Source organism: Tripterygium wilfordii, chromosome 14 (assembly GCF_013401445.1).
Source record: "Tripterygium wilfordii isolate XIE 37 chromosome 14, ASM1340144v1, whole genome shotgun sequence".
Taxonomy (NCBI): Eukaryota; Viridiplantae; Streptophyta; class Magnoliopsida; order Celastrales; family Celastraceae; genus Tripterygium; species Tripterygium wilfordii.
In genome coordinates this window covers 12,055,627-12,073,495 of record NC_052245.1, presented here as the reverse complement: position 1 = coordinate 12,073,495, position 17,869 = coordinate 12,055,627, and the positions used below count along the sequence as shown (strand labels likewise).

Sequence of the window (17,869 nt, the reverse complement as noted above, 5' to 3'; positions counted from 1 at the left end):
CCTAGTGATGCAAGCTTTGCTCTGGTGTCGTCTCCGTCAAGAAAACAGCCATATATTCCTCTTCAGCCCAAATAGAGCGAGAGAAATTCAAAGTGAAAGAAGAAAAACGGCAACAGAGGAAGAGAGATCGCGTATTAACAAGCAAGAGGAGACCGGATCGAGTAGATAATGGAGTGTGTGTTCGGACTAGTTGGAAATGGCTTCGCAATAGTGGCCGCCGATACGTCGGCGGTCCATAGCATCCTCGTGCACAAATCTAACGAGGACAAGATCATGAAACTTGACTCACACAAACTCGTCGCTGCTAGTGGAGAGCCCGGTGACCGGTACTTTCTGGATTCTTTCATGTAGTTATATTATAGATTTGTTTGGTTTTATGAAGAAATTGAAAGTGAGGTTTTGGGTTTGTAGAGTTCAATTCACTGAGTATATTCAGAAGAACGTGGCTTTGTATCAGTTCCGCAATGGAATCCCTTTGACTACTGCCGCTGCTGCCAATTTCACTCGAGGCGAGTTAGCCACTGCTCTGAGAAAGGTTAGTGTCTACGTTTACGATGTTCGTCTATGGACTTTGGTGGTCCATTAGGGTTTTCAGGTTATTCCCATTTGATTTGGTTTTTGGTTGTGTAGTGTTCGTCCAGGAGCAATTTGGAATTGTTTGATTTGGGTTTGTGTTGGTTGTGGCTGCGTAGAAAGTCGGTTGTGTTTATTGCATTTTGTTTATACATCAGTGAATGGATAGTGAGGTTTTTTCATATGTTCATTTGAAATTGCCGAAAGGAGTTTATCATGTGAGTTTTTTTGCTCTTTTTTTTTTTTTTCCATAGGATGCATTTGCCCAGTGAAATCTTGAAAGGAAACACATTTGAATGTGCATTGCAGCTGTCAGAAAAACATTTTTGTAATCAATCCTGTGATGAATAATTTCACAATATGTATGGCAGTAGGCATTAGAAAGCTAATCACAAGATGTAGGCGTGCCTTGGAAACATACAGGAATGGCATAGCCTATGCCCCATGGGTTGACTAAACTGGTAGTGTTGTAGATCTTCATGCAAATGGCAGTAGACATGGGATTAGAATTAAAGTTGTCTGGGTGCTCTAAAACAATCTCACTACAAGTTTTTTTCGTGTGGATATGTTGCAACTCCTTGAGTGAAGGCAGTCATTATATGGGCGAGATGGCCATGGGTAATGCGACTGCATGGTGTAGTAATAACATACTTTAGCCTCTTCTAACCATGTTTCTTTTTCTGTTCTTTCCCCACCTTTGAGTCTGGGTGTTGGCGTGGTGGTAAAGTTGCTTCATTGAAACCTTTTTTTTTTTTTTTTTTTTTTTTGTAAATGGCTTCATTGAAACTTATTAGGCATTACCTGTTAAAACCGCAGAAATAGTTGGAGAAGACCGCATATAGTTTCCCTCTCTTGATCACCCTTTGGTTTCAGTAGCCTTATGCATTGGGTATCATCCTTTTTTACTCCACAAATAATGTCATTTTCTTTGCTTCTCGAGTGATTGACATATGAATTAGCCATATTCAGGTAGATCGTCTTGTTTGCTTTTGCTAGAAGTCTAAACGTGTAATCCTATGGAGGGTACAAGGTCTAGAGGCTTGCAAGACGGGTGATATTGAATATCATCAAGTGCTTTGTAGGTGTGCTGGGTTGGCTGCCCAGTTCAAGTGGTAGCCTTGACTTGAGGTAGTCAAGGGTTCAAGTCCCCTTCTCCCAAAAATTTTACCCATGGAAAACGGCTTCATAGGTGTATAAACAACATTGATAAGTATTCAATGTTTACTGAGTTGATATTTAGGGGGGAATATTTTGAAAATATGCATTAGGAGATGTGCAGCTCACCAGCTCAAATTAGAATTAAATCATGTGTGAATCCATAGAAATTAGAAAATCAGCAATCTGGCTTGATGTATGGTTGATATATTTAGTCAGAGACTTGAGAGATCTGTTTCTCATTGTTATATTTAGTCTAAAACTTGGGAGATCCGTTTGTCATTAGCGCTTCTCTGCAGAAAGTGTAAACGTGTAAACATTTATTCATACTACAAATGCATCTGATGTTGCCTTCAGAAGCTCCGTTTTCATGCAAATAATGGATTGCATCTGTTACTTTTCGCTGTTTGCATACTCCCATGACAATGTTTATTCTTTATTATTATTATTATGTTACTGACTTGCAACTTTTGGTACATTTAGAACCCGTACTCCGTCAACATTCTAATGGCTGGCTACGATAAAGAGACCGGGCCATCTCTCTACTACATTGACTACATTGCCACCCTCCACAAAGTTGACAAGGGAGCATTCGGTTATGGGTCCTATTTTTCTCTTTCGCTGATGGACAGGCACTACCACAGCGGAATGTCAGTGGAAGAAGCAGTTGATCTGCTAGATAAGATCATAATGGAGATTCGATCTAGGCTGGTTGTGGCACCACCGAACTTTGTTATCAAGATTGTTGACAAGGATGGAGCGAGGGAGTATGCCTGGCGTGAATCTGTCAAAGATGCTGCTGTTCCTTCAGTTTGATTTCTAGTATTTGGAATGCTTTTTGTATGTTTAATTTGATTGATGTTAAACTGACTTTCTAAGACTATATTCAAGTGTTTGTTCCTCTTATTTTTACTTGATTTGCTGATAATCGAACTCATGTCATGGGAATGTTATGCAACTTTTTTGAGCAGCAGGAACCATCACCAAGCAAAGCCGTGGGCAAAATCAAATGTTGTTTATTAAAAGATCACATGTGAATTAGATCTACAGTACAAAAAAGTCTGAACTTTGCTCAAAAACTTCCAACATTCTGTGGTGAGATGCAACAGTTGTTACTGCAGAAGTAGGTATCACTTCTGAGCAGACCCAGATAAGGTCTGAACTCAAAACTTACAAACTAGGTGTTGGCAAGTTTTCTTTACAGACTCTGTACAAGTAATGTCAGTTCCTTGTCTACAACATGATCAAGTGAGAATTACTGGAAAACTCTACCTGAGTAGCAGTAAAGCTGAGTGTGAGATAACAAAAAATCCCACTACTCCAGGCAGCAAGCAATCATTGCTGTTGTGTATCCATTCTGTAGCAGATGAATCCATGGGTGGTTCTTCTATGGGGTTTGGTAATGCAGGTGAGCTTATGACTGTTTCTGGTGGCAAATTAGGTTCTGATGGCAAGCCTGTAGAAGATGTAACATCTCCAGAGCCTGCAAAAAACAGTGATTAAAACTTAAGAGTTCCTGACCATTTATCTTAACATAAAACTTTCTTGATTACAACATGATTGAAAAGTAATCTGGAGAGAATATGATTCCTCAAACTGGATAATTATAAAATCTTTCACAGTGAACAAGAAACCCTAAACACAGTCTTTGGCTTACCAGGATTAGGAGGGGAGAAATTCGTGTCAGTTCTGTTTCCGAGAGGGGGCAGAGCAGCTGGATTACAGAGTAGGAACAAACAATTACATTAGAAATTTTGTTTAACTGTGATTAATCACAAATTGACACAATTAACCTAATTTAATCATTCCAATTGTGTATATAGTATGTACACATATAATTCAGATTCGTCTGAATTAAGATGTTGATACTCCCAGATAAACCAAGATCGAAGCAAGAGCGATCGAAGATTCAAGAAAAGCGAAATCGAACCTGATGAGCAAAGTGAATCGAGAGATTCAGTGGTCGCCAAACTCGCATTCCTCAGCGAACAGACCAGAGGCAGAGAGAGCACTCTGGATTCGTTCAATGGAAACCCTAGGACCATAGGCTGCTTGAGAAGGTAACAGAGGCAGTTCTCGGCGCCGGCGTCAGTGGCGGAGGCAAACGCGTCACAGCACTTAGACGGGGCGGTGGATGTAAAGTTGTTCGGCGGTGCAGACACGTAAGGCAGGCACGGCGAGAACGAGATGAGTTCATTGCTGCAACCTTCTTGCCCTGGCGGTGGTGGCGCCGATGATTGTGCTGCGGTGTTGACGTACATGAGAAAGACGGTGGAGGCAAGAAGGAGAGAAATCACCATAGCAGAAGCCATACTCACGGCGCAGAGAGAGAAGAAGGAGGAGAGAGAGAGATTCTGTTTGGTCAGTTGGTTTGTTAGGGCGGTTCTATTAACAACTGAACAAGTGGTGATGACAATGGCGGGAAGCAGACTTGAGTACGTCAACTTACCTTTTTGCCCTTCAATATTTAGGTGATCTATCCTTTATTATTAGTCATCCGATATGATTCTAAACTCGGGCAATCAAGCCCGCATACGCATAAATTTCCCACATAAGAATAGGTTAAATTAGGCCAAAGCACCACAAAGTATTACGCCAATGAGAAACAAACTCAAGATATTTCGAATCCATACGGTTTGGTGAGTTCTCGGTTTGTTAGGGCAGTGCTACTTAACAACTACCGAGTGGTGATGATTGATGACAATGGCGGGAAGCAGACTTGAGCAAGTCAATTGACCTTTTTGCCCTTCAATATTTACATGATCTACTTTTTTATTACTAATCATCCCATCTATATCATAAACTCGAGCAATCGGGCCCGCATACACATAAATTTCCTACTTGAAAATAGATTAAGTTAGGTGAAAGCAACACAGAGTATTACTTCAGTGGAAAACTAACTTAAGATATTCCGAATTCATAACTACCATTCTCTTGCTCATTAAAATAGTCTTTTTCAAGTTCATGAAGAGAGTGATAGGAAGGCATGAACCACCAAGAATGCCAAATGAACACTTAATGTTGCACACTTACGTGGAAGTTACTTACTTTTATTGAATGCACAATTTGATTTCACAATATCATGTAATCTACGAGTCTGTACTACCAGAGGTAGGAACAGAGGACTAAACTAATAACAAGACATAAGCATGCAAAGCTAATAACAGGAACAAACTTAGATGTAGAAGCAATACTTTGCTCTTCTCCGTCGCATTTGGCGAGAATTGGACAAAAACAGAGTTTGTAACCGAATCCGCTGGATGCCTATCAATTGTAGAGTTACTGGCCTCAGCCAAGTTCGATGGAATCTGCATTTCATGAGGATTTTGAGGAACAATCACATCTGTTGGAGAGGAAGGTTGTGGAAGCTCCTTTGGAACGTCCGGTGGAAGCAATACCGGCGTCGGTGCCAAAACTTCATAAACAAAAACATGGAGCAGATAAAGATTAAGCGCACTGCACATAATCCATGAATGTATGTTCATGGAACGGTTTGAGGATCGGAATTACCTCGACATTGACTCAGAGGAGGAACGAAGATGAAGCAGTTCGATAAAGGGAACGAAATGGGGGCGATCAAAGTACGAAAAGCAGAAGATGATACCAGCAAGCACAAGCAGTTATAACCGCCTTGAACGACTCGGTTAAGGGCTCTGCAGCATGTATCTGTGAAATTAGATATATCGCCTTGATGCAAGCAACTCTCAAGTTCTATACTATCAATAGAGCAGCCTTGGATCTGGCTTTTGACAATGGGGGTTGGAAAAATGATTAGAAAGGCTAAGACCCAAAAGAATTTGAAGGAATCCAATCCCCACAAGATCATGATTGTGAATGGAAGGGAAGGGAATATTTGTTTGTTCAATTATCTTTACTAGTCATAAATTAATATGGCCTCTACCTTCTGCAAGAGTGTGTGATTTGCATTCCTTAACTGATCCTTGTCATTCCATTGTTGCCCTTAGGGTTATGGTCCCATCTAAGTTTAAGACTATCTGTGAAGAAAGCATGCCTACATGAAGGGATTGGTTGGTAGATAGACATTAGTCACACATTACTCAAGGACTCATGGACTGTGAAGGTATAATCAGCATTTACTTTACAGTTTAGGAGACTTCAATTTGAAGACTTGAGACGTGAATGAAGTGTGAGCAGACGGGTCATTGGCTAAGCTGGTGAACTTGATCGCGGTAATTCGTAGCACAAACGGGAGGTCGTGAGTTCAAGTTACATAAGTGTTTCCATTATCACAATTTGCGAGAGGGAGACTTTCTGAGCCCAGCATACTCACCCCAAGTCTCAACTGATCCATGAGCACGTTACCAAAAAAGAGCAGAGATGAAACCCTCCTAACAAGTTGGATGCAGTTGCAATCGCGTAAAATGGTTACTTTTGATTTGTTTGATGTAAATATGGGTTGATTTCTAGTAAACAAACAATATTCATAATAAATGGTTCATCTTACATGAATAATCAGTCAATGTGACATTTTACAAGCCCAAAAGAATATATAAAAACCCCCAAAAGAATAATTCAAGAAGCATATGGCCTGCATAAAAGTACAAATAGCAATGTGGAATCCCTTTTAGTCCCCATATATATCCTAATCAAACAATCTAAAAGTAGTTGAAAATTGCAAATCCTAAGGCAAGTAACAGAACAGCCGGTGAAGTGCTGTGCGAGGGAAAAGCAGCTGATGTTGGGTTTAGAGCCGGGCTGCTACCGCCACCAGTAGTTGTGGTTGGGGCTCCAGCATCGGATGTCCGGGATGGCGGTGTGAGGAGCGGCGTTGTGTCCGAATCTGGAGGTAAAGCTGATGAATTTGGTTCAGAGAAGAAAAAAAATCAACTTTCTGTAGTAGCACTCTAAAGAGATAAAGAACCGAGTCTATTGTACTAGTAAGGTCTAAAACAACAGTACCTGTTGGACTAGGAGATACAGAAGCTCTAGGGGAGAGATTCGGGCCAAAAGCGATCGGACCTGGAGCTGGAATTGGAGATCCAGAGGCTGCAAAAGAAAGAGAAACTCAATCCAACACTTTGATTAACAATGCAAACAAACGTGATTAACTAGTGGATATATGCTTTTGAGTGTTACCTTTGCATTGGAGAGGAACGCCAGGCATGTTACAAGCGCGGGGAAGAGAGATAGCCAAAGTTCTGTTGATCGGAATCTGGAAAGGAACACTTCCAGTAGCAATTAGGCACAAGCAGTCCATGCCACCATTTGTGAAGGACTTAAGTGCATTGCAACAATCTGCAGTTGGTGATGTACCATTAGCAGTGCTGTTTGTAATGAAATTCATACAAGGACTGAAGGCGGACAGCACAGAAGGCGAGCATGGCGTATTGATTTGGCCGTAAACTGGCATCATCAAGACCACCAAAGATACAGTCAGAATGGGAACCAGGCGAGGAAAAGGCACCAATGACTCCATTGGAAGAGCTTGGATTTGTTGGTGAAAGAAAGAAGAGATGATTGGGTTTTGAGGATTGGTGTTGTGCGAAGGAATTTATAGTTGCAGAATGCAGAGTTTTGGTTGGAGAAGTGGAGATGTTGATTTTGTAGTTGGTGATGAAGCTCAACTACCGTAACGAACTTTTATGAAACAGAGGACCTTTGTGGGTCCTGTTTTGACTTCACTTGATGCTGCATCAGTGTCAGCTGCTGATTGGGCTTCTCAATACCGTAGAAAGGGTGATTGGTCACCCATACAAGTCAAATGTTCTCTCAATGAAAAACCAAATATGTAGAAGCACTCAAGTTAATTACGGGAATATCGAAATGTCACGAGTTTAGAATTGCACAAAACTTGGCAAGATGACTCGATTTGTCATAGTTGTCAAGATTAGTCATTTTGTCACCAACTCTCATCATTTTAGCAAAATTTTGCTATTTAGGCCTTCAAATTAACGTTTTATTATTTTTGGACGTCTTCATAATTTTTGCGATTCTTTCCTTGTTTACTACAAACTCTGTTTCATATTTATTTGGGATTATAGTCTCCTATGGAGGCAGTTACCATTTGCTTAATAGTTGGTTTAGCCTTAATTCTACGTTTTCGACTGCGTCAAAATACCCATTTGTGCATTTATGTACAACTTAAATGGGTTTAGATGTCTATGAAGTTGGCCTCAATTGCCACTCATCAAAGCCAGCAAATTGTTCAAGGTCTGCCTTAGTTTGTTGACGATAACAAGTTCTTGCATTTGCCTCTATCTGCTTCCATTTCTTCTTCCTTTTTCCCAATCTTATGGTTATGGATGGCTGCCAAATAAATTATTGGTAATACTTACGGGTTTAGTTGAACTAATTGCATTCCTTAAGGCCACCTGTTACTCCAAAGCTAACTTGCACACAAAGTCAGGGTTTAGTACAATTGTTAAAGCTTTCCTCATTTTGGCTTTTCTTGTTCACCTAAAGCTACTTAAATCGGAAATTACCAAAAAGAATTGATTATCCAACAAGTCCATATAAATTCCAATGCCAAGTATACCGTAAGCTCTCTCTCAGTTTAAAACAGTTTGAGGAATTTACCAGTGAACAGTTGGGTGGGTTCCACGTTACCAAAAAATAAAGAAGCAGTGCATGTTCACTGCATATTACTAACATATTCAAGGACTAATTGTCACACTATCCATGGCATCGAAAGTGATCAAATTGGCCCAACCTAGTGAGCATGCTCCTGAGATAATGCAACTTCTGATCATTAAAAGTATGACTCAGTTCAACTCGGTTGTCGAATTTTCAAACTGGGAATCAAAAGTCTAAAACTGTTTCAATTTACACACATGGGCCGCGTGTATATATTGGAACATTTTTCAACTTTGTGTTTACAAGTTAGAATGTTTGAAGTTTCAATCACCGAGTTGGACGTGGTCAACTCTTTCAACGAGCAAAAGTTATATTACCCACATGCTCTGGGCAGTACTCCTGGGTCTTGCCTAGCTAACATATGAATTTGGGATTATGAAAGCAAGAAATTTCATGGAAATTGAGTATCAAATTTTGGAATACTTGAGTCAATGGTGGGATTACTTGGAGAGGGGAGCAAGGAAGCCCTGTAGCGAGAGCCGCCTTGGTTGACCAATTCAATGAAAACAACTAGGCAAGTTGGAGGACAAATTTATAATTGGGTATGCATAGCTTGAGATGCATCAGTTTGCGGCCTCTTTTGATGGACTCATCCAGGGTAACTCTTCGCCCATTCAATCTCTCCGACGTCGATGACTTCCTAAAATGGGCTAGCGATGACAGAGTGACTCGCTACTTGAGATGGAACAGCATCACTAGTCAAGAAGAAGCACTGGCATACCTGGAAAAAGTTGCGATCCCTCACCCGTGGCGTCGGTCCATATGTGTAGACGACCGTTCAATCGGATACATCTCGATCAAGCCCGAATCTTGTGAGGAAGATAAGTGTAGAGCACATGTTGGGTATGCCTTGGCGACGGAGTATTGGGGGCAGGGGATAGCGACACTGGCATTGAAGATGGCTGTTTCAAAGGTGTTCGACGAAATGCCTCACTTGGTGAGGCTTCAGGCTTTAGTGGAGGTAGAGAACAAGGGGTCTCAGAGGGTGCTTGAGAAGGTTGGGTTTGTGAAGGAAGGTTTGTTGAGGAAATATGGGTATTGCAAAGGTGAAATCAGAAGCTTCATTGTGTATAGTCTCTTAGCAACTGATCAGGTTAATTAATTAACTAGTTCCATAACTGATGAATGATCGATGATTAGTTGAATTTTACAGAAATGTTATGTAATTATTGATGTTAATTAATCTTTGTTGTGGAAAAGTGTTGTTGATGGGCTGTAACCTTTGGGCTTCATACTATAATGGGCATCAGAAACTGGGCCTTGAAAATGAATATCATGATCAATGATCATGGGCCTTATGAGGCCCGATTTGATTCGACGCCTTGGTTTCTCATTATATAAATGGCATTTTCGTTATATATACCTCTATTCTATAATATTTTGATTTTTAGTGTTAGTTTCATATTTTTAAAGAAATAATTAATAAATAACTCAAAAAAATTCCTCCCAGAGCCCCTGAAATATTTTTTGTTATATCATTTTTTTACTTCGTGTATAAACCAGATCCCACATACTCGATAGGCTGGGTCCACCCCTGTGCGTTTCTCTTGATGAATCAAAGTGATAAGCACTCTCTCCCTTATGAACTCTCTATAATACTTTCAAAACTCTAGAATGAATTAACAAATTACATGAACTGATTGCAAAATGATTTGGAGGGAAGATTCTATTTATAGAGATGATGTAAATATGTCATAAACTCGTGATGTTTTCTGATCCGAGACTCACTCTTTACCACACCTTCCTTGATTGTGTTTACCTATTGTACCTTTTCTTTGATGATAATAAATAGACATCTTGCCTTAAAAAAAAGTCCTATACTATGTGGTCCCTTGTACTCAATTGCACCATAAAAAAAACATGGGGACACCCTTCCAAATTGGACAAACGGTCTGAGGCCTATGTCTAATGTAGGTAGCTAAAGAGTTTCAATAAGAGCACATGCAATGGACATGTTTTATTTGCCCATGGATTCTAGAGATTAGCACTTTGTTGGGTCATGGAATTAATTTGCATTACAACAATAGATTTTTCTTGGCTAAAATTTGATAGGCCAAGCATGGAGGAATGGTGTTTGGATTGCCTCCATACTGGCTTGCTTTTAGAGCAAACCTGGCCCACATGTGTTGAATGCTGTAAGAAATGGACACAAGTGAAGCCATTAGACCTAAACCATTGTAGAGAAAACATTTTCATTCTTTGCCACATCACATATGCACATATCCCAAGGTGTTTTGTTGTCCCAAACAATGCTAAGCCATTGCATGTGCTCTAAAGTGATGACCCAATACAGCTGACAACAATCTCTAGATTCTAATCAATGACACTCAGAACACTTGGATTTGGTTGAAAATCCCAAGCCCTGCTCAATCAAAGATATTATCCGATTTAGATTATTAGATTCTCGTGAATACATTAAGCAATCACAATTTTGTTTTTCATGTACCGTCTTGTTTAATGATACTTGAACCCATGAAAAGACATCTTATTTGGGGTGAGAACTTTTGTTTTTGTGAAATACCATTGAGAAATTTGCTTCTCATTAGAATCAAATTTTGGACACACATATACCTAACTCAGTTGATTGTCAACCGAGTTATCGCTTGTTGGTCATTTGTGGTGAGGACTTGAGCATGCTTATATGTCACATGATTGGGTGATATCCAACCGACCGATATGGTATTTGTGGTATTATAAGAAAAAAAATGTTAACAATGACAAATCATATCCTAATCCTCCTATCCTAGTGTAGATTAAGATCAAGGACTTTTTGGCGCTAATAGGACTTTTTGGAATTGGGTGGTGTCTCATCAAATCTTTCAATTCATCTTTCTTCTGTTCTTTGAGTTTTGTCAAATGCCAATTACAATCATCAAACTATTTATTCATCATGATATCATTAAATGCTGATATGGATCCAAACAAAGACAAGAGACCAAGTCAATATACATTGCTTACACTCTACATTGACACCTCTAGCTAGCTAATCTCCAGGTCACACCACTTTACACATCTATATTCTATCCTATCTCCAAGCGAGATTTGTGACTCCCCAATTTTTTAAAATCAACAATAGAGAAAAAATCACACAATTGACCCTTCTTTAACACATCTATGCTCTCTCCAAGTGTGCACAATCAATATTTATTGCTTACATTTATTGTCATAGAGAGGAACTTTTAACCACCAAATCTCTCATATGCTTTTAATTCCATAATTTTACAAGCACATTAAGAACCACATTTCAAATTGGAATTAATGCTATGGCCACAATGATGGATAGAGGGACTCCAATTCTTTGTTAGGAGATTGTATTGTAGTTACAATACTCCCTCAAAATTATCTTAAATCATAAATTGAAATATATTTTTGAGTATTTTATTGTTCATAATTCGTTTTAGAATATAGAAGATTTTGATTTTTTTTCAATATATTAAATTCTAAACCTTAAAAATTAAAATCTAAATCGTAAACTCTAAATCTTAAAAACTAAAATCTAAACCTATTTCCTGACTCCTAAATTCTAATATATCATTTCTCAAACAAACAAAACTATGATTTAACATGATTTGGGTGATAATCGTAATTACAATTATAGCTAAAAATTATAGCTCCTCCCAACACCACATTGTAAAATCCTTCTCAAATAGGATTGGAACTGACATGGTTTGGGACTTGTGTAATTATTATAGGTTATAACAATCTTGGAAATAACAATAACACCATTCAAATCGAATCATATTAATTCTAACACCTTTAACTTCTTATATGTTAATAAATAATTACAGAAAATCTAAAATATCAAGACTAATTATTTCATATTTCATGAAAGTGTTGATTATAGTTTGATAAATTCGCTTACTAGCTTCAGCTTGATATAGCTATATGTAATATATATATTTTTTTTATTCATGTTAATGCTTAACATTGAGTGAATTATTATGAGATGTACATAACTTTTAACATTATATAAATAATTTCAGGATGCCGTGCACGAACAGCGCTCGTGGCCTAATGGATAAGGCGTCTGACTTCTAATCAGACGATTGTGGGTTCGAGTCCCACCGAGCGTGCAAATCATTTTTTTTCCCTCTCGATTTTGTTTTTGTCTGTGAGCCACAATAATTCAACTGACCAGGTTCTGGGTCTAGCAACACTGTGCAGGCACCATTTCCTCCCTCCTCTTCCCTATCATAGCTTTAGTAGGAGTTCGCAATAATTAAGAAACATAGATGGCCCCCACTGTCCTCCTCCGTGGGCCCTGTCAAAACCAGGAGTCAGTATCTTATAGATTTAAACTATGAGTTAAGTGGGACCCAATTGAGGTTTTTATGCGGCATAGGATCCGGTGACGATGATGAATCCTGAGTGATATGTAAGACCATGCAACTCTGATGTGGATTTATTGATTACTAATACCACGCCATATGTAAGGCCAAGTAACTCTCATCGGCTAGTTGATATCTGGACCTCGACCTAATGTTAGATATAACAGAGGATGATATTAGTACATGTTGGAACTGAACAAGTGTTCCATCTTGTAAATTGTGATAAATGGAAACACTTATAGAACTTCTGAACTTGATCAACTCGCGACCTTTTGTTTGCGTTAAATAGTCAAGTTGACCATCTCAACTAACGACCCATTGTTCTACAAGACGATCCATTATATCCACCACTTTCAACCCTAGGGTGCTCAAAAATAGCTAAATATTTGCCATATTTGTGGGACTATTTAATTCTAGTTTAATTTGGGATCCTTTAATGAAGTGGTTGTCTAAATAAAACTAACATCTCATGGAAAATATATCTTAAAGAAATAATTATCATGAAAAAACAACTAGTTTCTAGTGTTTGGACAAAAAAATTGCTAATGTTTTCCATGTTTGTTTGGTGGAAAATATAATTTGAGATACGACATTATTATTTATTGTGATGATATAATATGTGTATACATATATTTATCAATGCGTCAATACATAGCAACTATAATAATAATAATAATAATAATTTTGACATATACATATACTATTGCCAAAGTAATAAGACGTAAATACTAAATTCTATTTTGAGACAATAATCCAACAAAATACAGAATAATCCAACTTCTTTTATGCTTTTTATATACAAACACATCCAATCTTACTTCATTTCACTATATATATGGGTGTGTATATATATGGTCGGTGTACACAAGTGTATGCTCAATACATTCTCTAATAGAATATATTCACAATTACAGTAATATAACTTGTTAAAACTAGTATTTTCTAATTAATATTTTCATATAATTTCAATGTTCTTATTATATATATGAGGTACCATTTTAATTGAGTTTAAAAGTTCATTCGGGTCCCATGTGACATTGAACAAAAAAAAATCTCTTAATTTAATTTCTTACTCTGTGTGTATATATATATGCGTGATATTATATATATAAGATACAATTTTTTAATTCACTTTAAAAAGTCTTTCACGTATATTATTAGCAAAAAAAATTAGTTTACCCGTCAGTTCATTGTTATGAGGAAAACAATAACTTAAAGATAATAAGGGAAGTTGTTTTCCATCTTACCATTCATTATTTTGAGCTGATTTATTATAAATTTTGTTTGATTAATTTTATTTTTTTATCTCTAAACACCACAAAGTTATAAAAATATTTTTAGGATGTTGATTTTTCGTTAAACAAACGGAACATAACTCCCTTCAATAATTGGAAGTTTGGAACCAAACCAAGAGCTGTTAATTAGCGATTAGCGAAGAGAAGAAAAAGCTGAGCCAGGTACAGGGGGTGGTGGGGTCTGTGCTTTTATAATCCCATCTGATGAGTGGAAGCAGAGAAACACTCAGCCTCCCATCAAAATTTCTACTGATCAGAGAAAGTCATCGGCAGACGGCGGAGAAGAGTGGGAGAGAGAGAGAATGTTTTTGAGCAGTAAAAGATAGCAGTTTTTGGCAAAAGAAAACCGACGTGAATGAATAAATACTGCCACTTCTGGCCACTGAATGGTGGTTTTTGTCAACAAAACCCACTGATTCTCACGCACACAGCACACTCACCCTTCCAACAACCCCCCTCAATCTCACGTCCTTTCCTTACTTTCTGTCCTCTCTCTGCAATTCCATGAACGACTTTTTAGGGCAGGTGATGATGATGATGTGAAAAACCGTAATAGTGGGTTTTCATTTAATTTAAAAAAGCTAGCTAAAACCCACTACATAAATAGGAGAGGGTGAGAAGAAGACCTGCTAATTCATTCACTAGTGTTTGCTTGTTTTCCATCTTGGTCTTTTAATTTCTTCAGGAGTAGGTTTGCTTTCTTTCTTTTAATTGGGTGTTTGTGTTAAAGCCTTTTGTCTGCTTGTAGGGCTTGAATCACATTTTTTTTTTTAAAGTTTAATGATAGAAGCCTCAAGCCTGTGTATGCTTGTTTTGGTTGAAAAAAGGCAGTAAAAGACAGAAAAGTAAAAGCCTTTTCTTCTACCCTTTTGTTTACTCTCTGCCTGGTGCATGCACGTCTCTGGTCATTTGATCATGACTCCTGAGAGTCTTTTTTGAATGTCTGTTTTGAGCATATACCGATTCTTTCTGAGAATTTGAGCAAATCGGGGAAATTACTATTCCTTCTCTTGATTTTGTCTCTGTGCTGCTTGGAAATGGAGCTAGCAGAGATGTGGTCGACAGTGATTCCTTGAATACTATTCTTGGCTTCCTTATTTGTTAAAGAATGGTGGGTTTTGAGGTAAATCCCAGATTCTCAATGCCTCTCCTTCAGTCTCTCATTGATTGAACTTAATTTCTCAGTTTTTTGACCTGCTTTGTTTTTGTTTGCAGTAAGTGGAGATTCAGAGCAGTTACAACGAAAGACCAAAGCATTAATGGCAGACCAAGGTTCAATTCCATCTCCTACAGATAAATACAGGAAACCCACTTCATTTCCTAAGTTGTTCACTGCTTTTGCCTTCAAGAACTTCTGTGAAACCGATACTGTAATGAGCCCAACTTCCATTCTTGACACCAAATCTTTCTCTGGATTGAAAAACCATCCATGGTGGACTGAACAAGTTAATACACCTAAAACCCCAGAACCCGAGCCAAGACAGAAGCTTGAATCAAAAGGGGTTGGACTTGCCATAGTCGACTCTCTCAAGGATGAAGACCCCAAATTGTCAAAACCCGAATCAAGAATGGTTCTTTACGGGTCGCAGTTAAAGATCCAAATACCTCCTCTGTTTCCCTCTGTTTCTTCATTGACAGAATCTCCAAAATCCCCTACCGATTTCGGTATCAAGACAAAGAATTCTCAAATGGGTTCCTTCTCTTCTGGGTTATCTCCATCTCCACACAAGAAATCTCTATTCGGGTCTGAAGGTTCGGGTATGAACACTCCCGTTTCTCCTCGGGTCTTCACTGGGCGTCTTTGTGCAAGCGAGATGGAGCTCTCTGAGGACTACACCTGCGTGATCGCGTACGGGCCTGTCCCAAGAACCACTCATATTTTCGATGACTGCATGGTTGAGTGCTCGTACGGTGTCGCCGGCTTCCCTGCTTCGAGGAATGAAGATGGGTTTTTGGGTGACCCGGCAAGTTATCCATCTCAGAATTTCTTGAGCTCTTGCTATGGTTGCAAGAAGAATCTTGGCCTGGGAAAAGACATTTACATGTACAGGTTAGTCAAGTTTCGATCTTTTCACATGGGTTTCCATTCATTTAGCATGATTTAGGAGAAATTGTGAATCCAGTTGCTTATTCTCAGCAAATTGTTTCTCGATTGAATTATGTTTGAAAATTTTCAAATATGGTTTTTTTAATCGATGAACCATCCAATCCAATATGTCTTTCATACAGTTGAGTGGAATAGATTTTGGGCCGTCTTAACAATCCGTGCCACGTTAGCAATAGGTAAGATTGGGCTTCATTCATGCGGGTGAAATCAGGCTCCTAACCCCCCGGACGGTGTGGGCCGAAAGCTCACATGACCAAAAAAAACCCTAAGAAAATACTCCCAACTATTTCGAACTCCCGATTTTAACGGTTGCGTCCGCCCTAAGTATAAAGATATAGCCAAACGAGCTATTGTTCCGTGGTTTATGGTATCTCTCTACTGGCTTGAGCCTGCTTAGATGTTGTCTAGCACTTATGAACCTAAACTGGATTGAATCTAATTGTTCAACTCTGTTGCAGAGGTGAGAAAGCTTTCTGCAGCCTCGAATGCCGGTACCAGGAGATGCTGTTAGAGGAGGGACTGGGTAAATTAGAAGATGGTGATATTTATGGAACTTTTTCATGATAATTTTCTTCTTGTTAATTAACAGTCTTGGTATCATTTTCCTTTTCTTTTTGTGAGACTGATAATAATCTGTTCCAACATATGTTTCCTACTTGCTCCTTTGGCTGCAATGTTTGTAGAGTTGGTCGTCAAGAAATGAATTATTAGGTGATTACTGTTTGGGTTCTCTGTCCTCATTTTCTGGCTCTAATCAAAGGGTTGGTGCTAATGATGTTGATGGAAGACCATTGTTTAATTAAATGCTTTATCTTTATAATTTCTTCACAGCGCTTCGGCCTAGTCTACCGCATAATGGGGGTGCTGGTTGGGGTTTGAATTTAGCTCAGGTGTCACAAAGTGACTATTGAGTTTGGGATTCCCCAAAAATTGGTCGGTCGAGTCGGTTCTTTACATTTCATGTAAATTCATGAGTTCTTCATTTGAGACCTCTAGCCAAGTTTTGGGCACATCCCCTTGTAAAAATATCACCAACGTGTCTTGATTGCATGCAGGAAAAACTCCTGAGACTGTGGTGTAAGGGTATAGGGGTTTACTCCGTTGAGGTAACTCAAACTCAAATGGTCTACCTTGAAAAAGTCCCACGATGAAAAGGGTATAGGGGTTTACTCCGTTGAGGTAACTCAAATGATCTGCCTTGAAGAGGTACACGACGAAAAAAAAAGACGTGATTAAAGCACACGGAGAACCAATGACATCAAATGAAAATGCTTATTTTCTTTTCTTATGTTTTGTCTTCTTCCTTTCTACATCATACTTGATTTCTAAAGACTTCTTTGGCATGTAATAAAAAAGAAACTTGATCTTTCAATGCAAGATGGTGTGAGCCACTAGAATTATTGTTAAGGAGTCATGCTAAATATAATACTCAAAATCTTTACATACCAAACAAGTTGAAAGTAAGACCCAAATGAATATTGTACGTGCTGATTATTTATTTGATTGTGATAAGCCAACTACTATACTAAATTTTTTTTGTAATATGAATCTATTTCTCCACACACAAGCCTATGTAAGAACAAGCAAGTAGGCTTGAATTGTCTCTTATGATACTCAACTTTCTCATAGTGGGATGGTGAAAAGGTATAGAGAATATTGTCCGGTTTTAGGTCGAATAATAACACGTATTTACGGAATATTTGTATGTCTAAATTCTAATCCGGATTGAATTTCAGATATACGTAATTGATCAAATAAGAATAGATTTAAATCCAAGTTAGAGTATGGACAAGTAAATCAGATAAAATTATGTGATT

The 17,869-nt window shown here is 38.4% G+C and overlaps 5 protein-coding genes and 1 non-coding gene across 6 annotated transcripts; 4 read left to right on the top strand and 2 right to left on the bottom strand.

Moving 5' to 3' along the window:
• Positions 1-30: 30 nt before the first annotated feature.
• LOC120014362 (proteasome subunit beta type-2-B) lies at positions 31-2,663 on the top strand. Its single transcript, XM_038866292.1, has 3 exons — positions 31-326; positions 412-535; positions 2,212-2,663. Exons 1-3 carry the CDS (start codon positions 169-171, stop codon positions 2,542-2,544), a joined length of 615 nt encoding a protein of 204 aa, XP_038722220.1. The 5' UTR covers positions 31-168; the 3' UTR covers positions 2,545-2,663.
• Positions 2,664-2,724: 61 nt separating this feature from the next.
• LOC120014361 (non-specific lipid transfer protein GPI-anchored 25) lies at positions 2,725-4,073 on the bottom strand. The gene is made up of 3 exons (XM_038866291.1): positions 3,659-4,073; positions 3,386-3,442; positions 2,725-3,211 (listed from the first exon to the last, which is right to left on the bottom strand). The coding sequence occupies exons 1-3, from the start codon at positions 4,038-4,040 to the stop codon at positions 2,997-2,999; spliced, it is 654 nt and encodes a 217-aa protein (XP_038722219.1). The 5' UTR covers positions 4,041-4,073; the 3' UTR covers positions 2,725-2,996.
• Positions 4,074-6,149: 2,076 nt separating this feature from the next.
• Positions 6,150-7,222, bottom strand: LOC120015658 (non-specific lipid transfer protein GPI-anchored 19-like). Its single transcript, XM_038868182.1, has 3 exons — positions 6,826-7,222; positions 6,649-6,735; positions 6,150-6,541 (listed from the first exon to the last, which is right to left on the bottom strand). The coding sequence occupies exons 1-3, from the start codon at positions 7,163-7,165 to the stop codon at positions 6,345-6,347; spliced, it is 624 nt and encodes a 207-aa protein (XP_038724110.1). The 5' UTR covers positions 7,166-7,222; the 3' UTR covers positions 6,150-6,344.
• A 1,533-nt stretch (positions 7,223-8,755) lies between these two features.
• Positions 8,756-9,680, top strand: LOC120015360 (uncharacterized N-acetyltransferase p20-like). Its single transcript, XM_038867762.1, has one exon. The coding sequence runs from the start codon at positions 8,867-8,869 to the stop codon at positions 9,422-9,424; it is 558 nt and encodes a 185-aa protein (XP_038723690.1). The 5' UTR covers positions 8,756-8,866; the 3' UTR covers positions 9,425-9,680.
• A 2,642-nt stretch (positions 9,681-12,322) lies between these two features.
• TRNAR-UCU lies at positions 12,323-12,395 on the top strand. The gene has a single exon. It is a non-coding gene; the product is annotated as a tRNA-Arg (tRNA).
• A 1,701-nt stretch (positions 12,396-14,096) lies between these two features.
• Positions 14,097-16,781, top strand: LOC120015254 (FCS-Like Zinc finger 8-like). The gene is made up of 3 exons (XM_038867585.1): positions 14,097-15,068; positions 15,161-15,995; positions 16,511-16,781. Exons 2-3 carry the CDS (start codon positions 15,205-15,207, stop codon positions 16,614-16,616), a joined length of 897 nt encoding a protein of 298 aa, XP_038723513.1. The 5' UTR covers positions 14,097-15,068; positions 15,161-15,204; the 3' UTR covers positions 16,617-16,781.
• Positions 16,782-17,869: the final 1,088 nt, after the last annotated feature.

Bases quoted from the DNA above. Each gene is read 5' to 3' on its own strand.
- LOC120014362 (XM_038866292.1), top strand. From the start codon at position 169: ATGGAGTGTGTGTTCGGACTAGTTGGAAATGGCTTCGCAATAGTGGCC. The intron at 327-411 runs GTACTTTCTGGA...TTGGGTTTGTAG, and splicing joins AGTGGAGAGCCCGGTGACCG to AGTTCAATTCACTGAGTATA. The intron at 536-2,211 runs GTTAGTGTCTAC...TGGTACATTTAG, and splicing joins TAGCCACTGCTCTGAGAAAG to AACCCGTACTCCGTCAACAT.
- LOC120014361 (XM_038866291.1), bottom strand. From the start codon at position 4,040: ATGGCTTCTGCTATGGTGATTTCTCTCCTTCTTGCCTCCACCGTCTTT. The intron at 3,443-3,658 runs GTTCGATTTCGC...TCTGTAATCCAG, and splicing joins CGATTCACTTTGCTCATCAG to CTGCTCTGCCCCCTCTCGGA. The intron at 3,212-3,385 runs GTAAGCCAAAGA...TGTTTTTTGCAG, and splicing joins TTTCTCCCCTCCTAATCCTG to GCTCTGGAGATGTTACATCT.
- LOC120015658 (XM_038868182.1), bottom strand. From the start codon at position 7,165: ATGGAGTCATTGGTGCCTTTTCCTCGCCTGGTTCCCATTCTGACTGTA. The intron at 6,736-6,825 runs GTAACACTCAAA...TTTCTTTTGCAG, and splicing joins CGTTCCTCTCCAATGCAAAG to CCTCTGGATCTCCAATTCCA. The intron at 6,542-6,648 runs GTACTGTTGTTT...CAAATTCATCAG, and splicing joins TGTATCTCCTAGTCCAACAG to CTTTACCTCCAGATTCGGAC.
- LOC120015360 (XM_038867762.1), top strand. From the start codon at position 8,867: ATGCATAGCTTGAGATGCATCAGTTTGCGGCCTCTTTTGATGGACTCA.
- LOC120015254 (XM_038867585.1), top strand. From the start codon at position 15,205: ATGGCAGACCAAGGTTCAATTCCATCTCCTACAGATAAATACAGGAAA. The intron at 15,996-16,510 runs GTTAGTCAAGTT...ACTCTGTTGCAG, and splicing joins AAAGACATTTACATGTACAG to AGGTGAGAAAGCTTTCTGCA.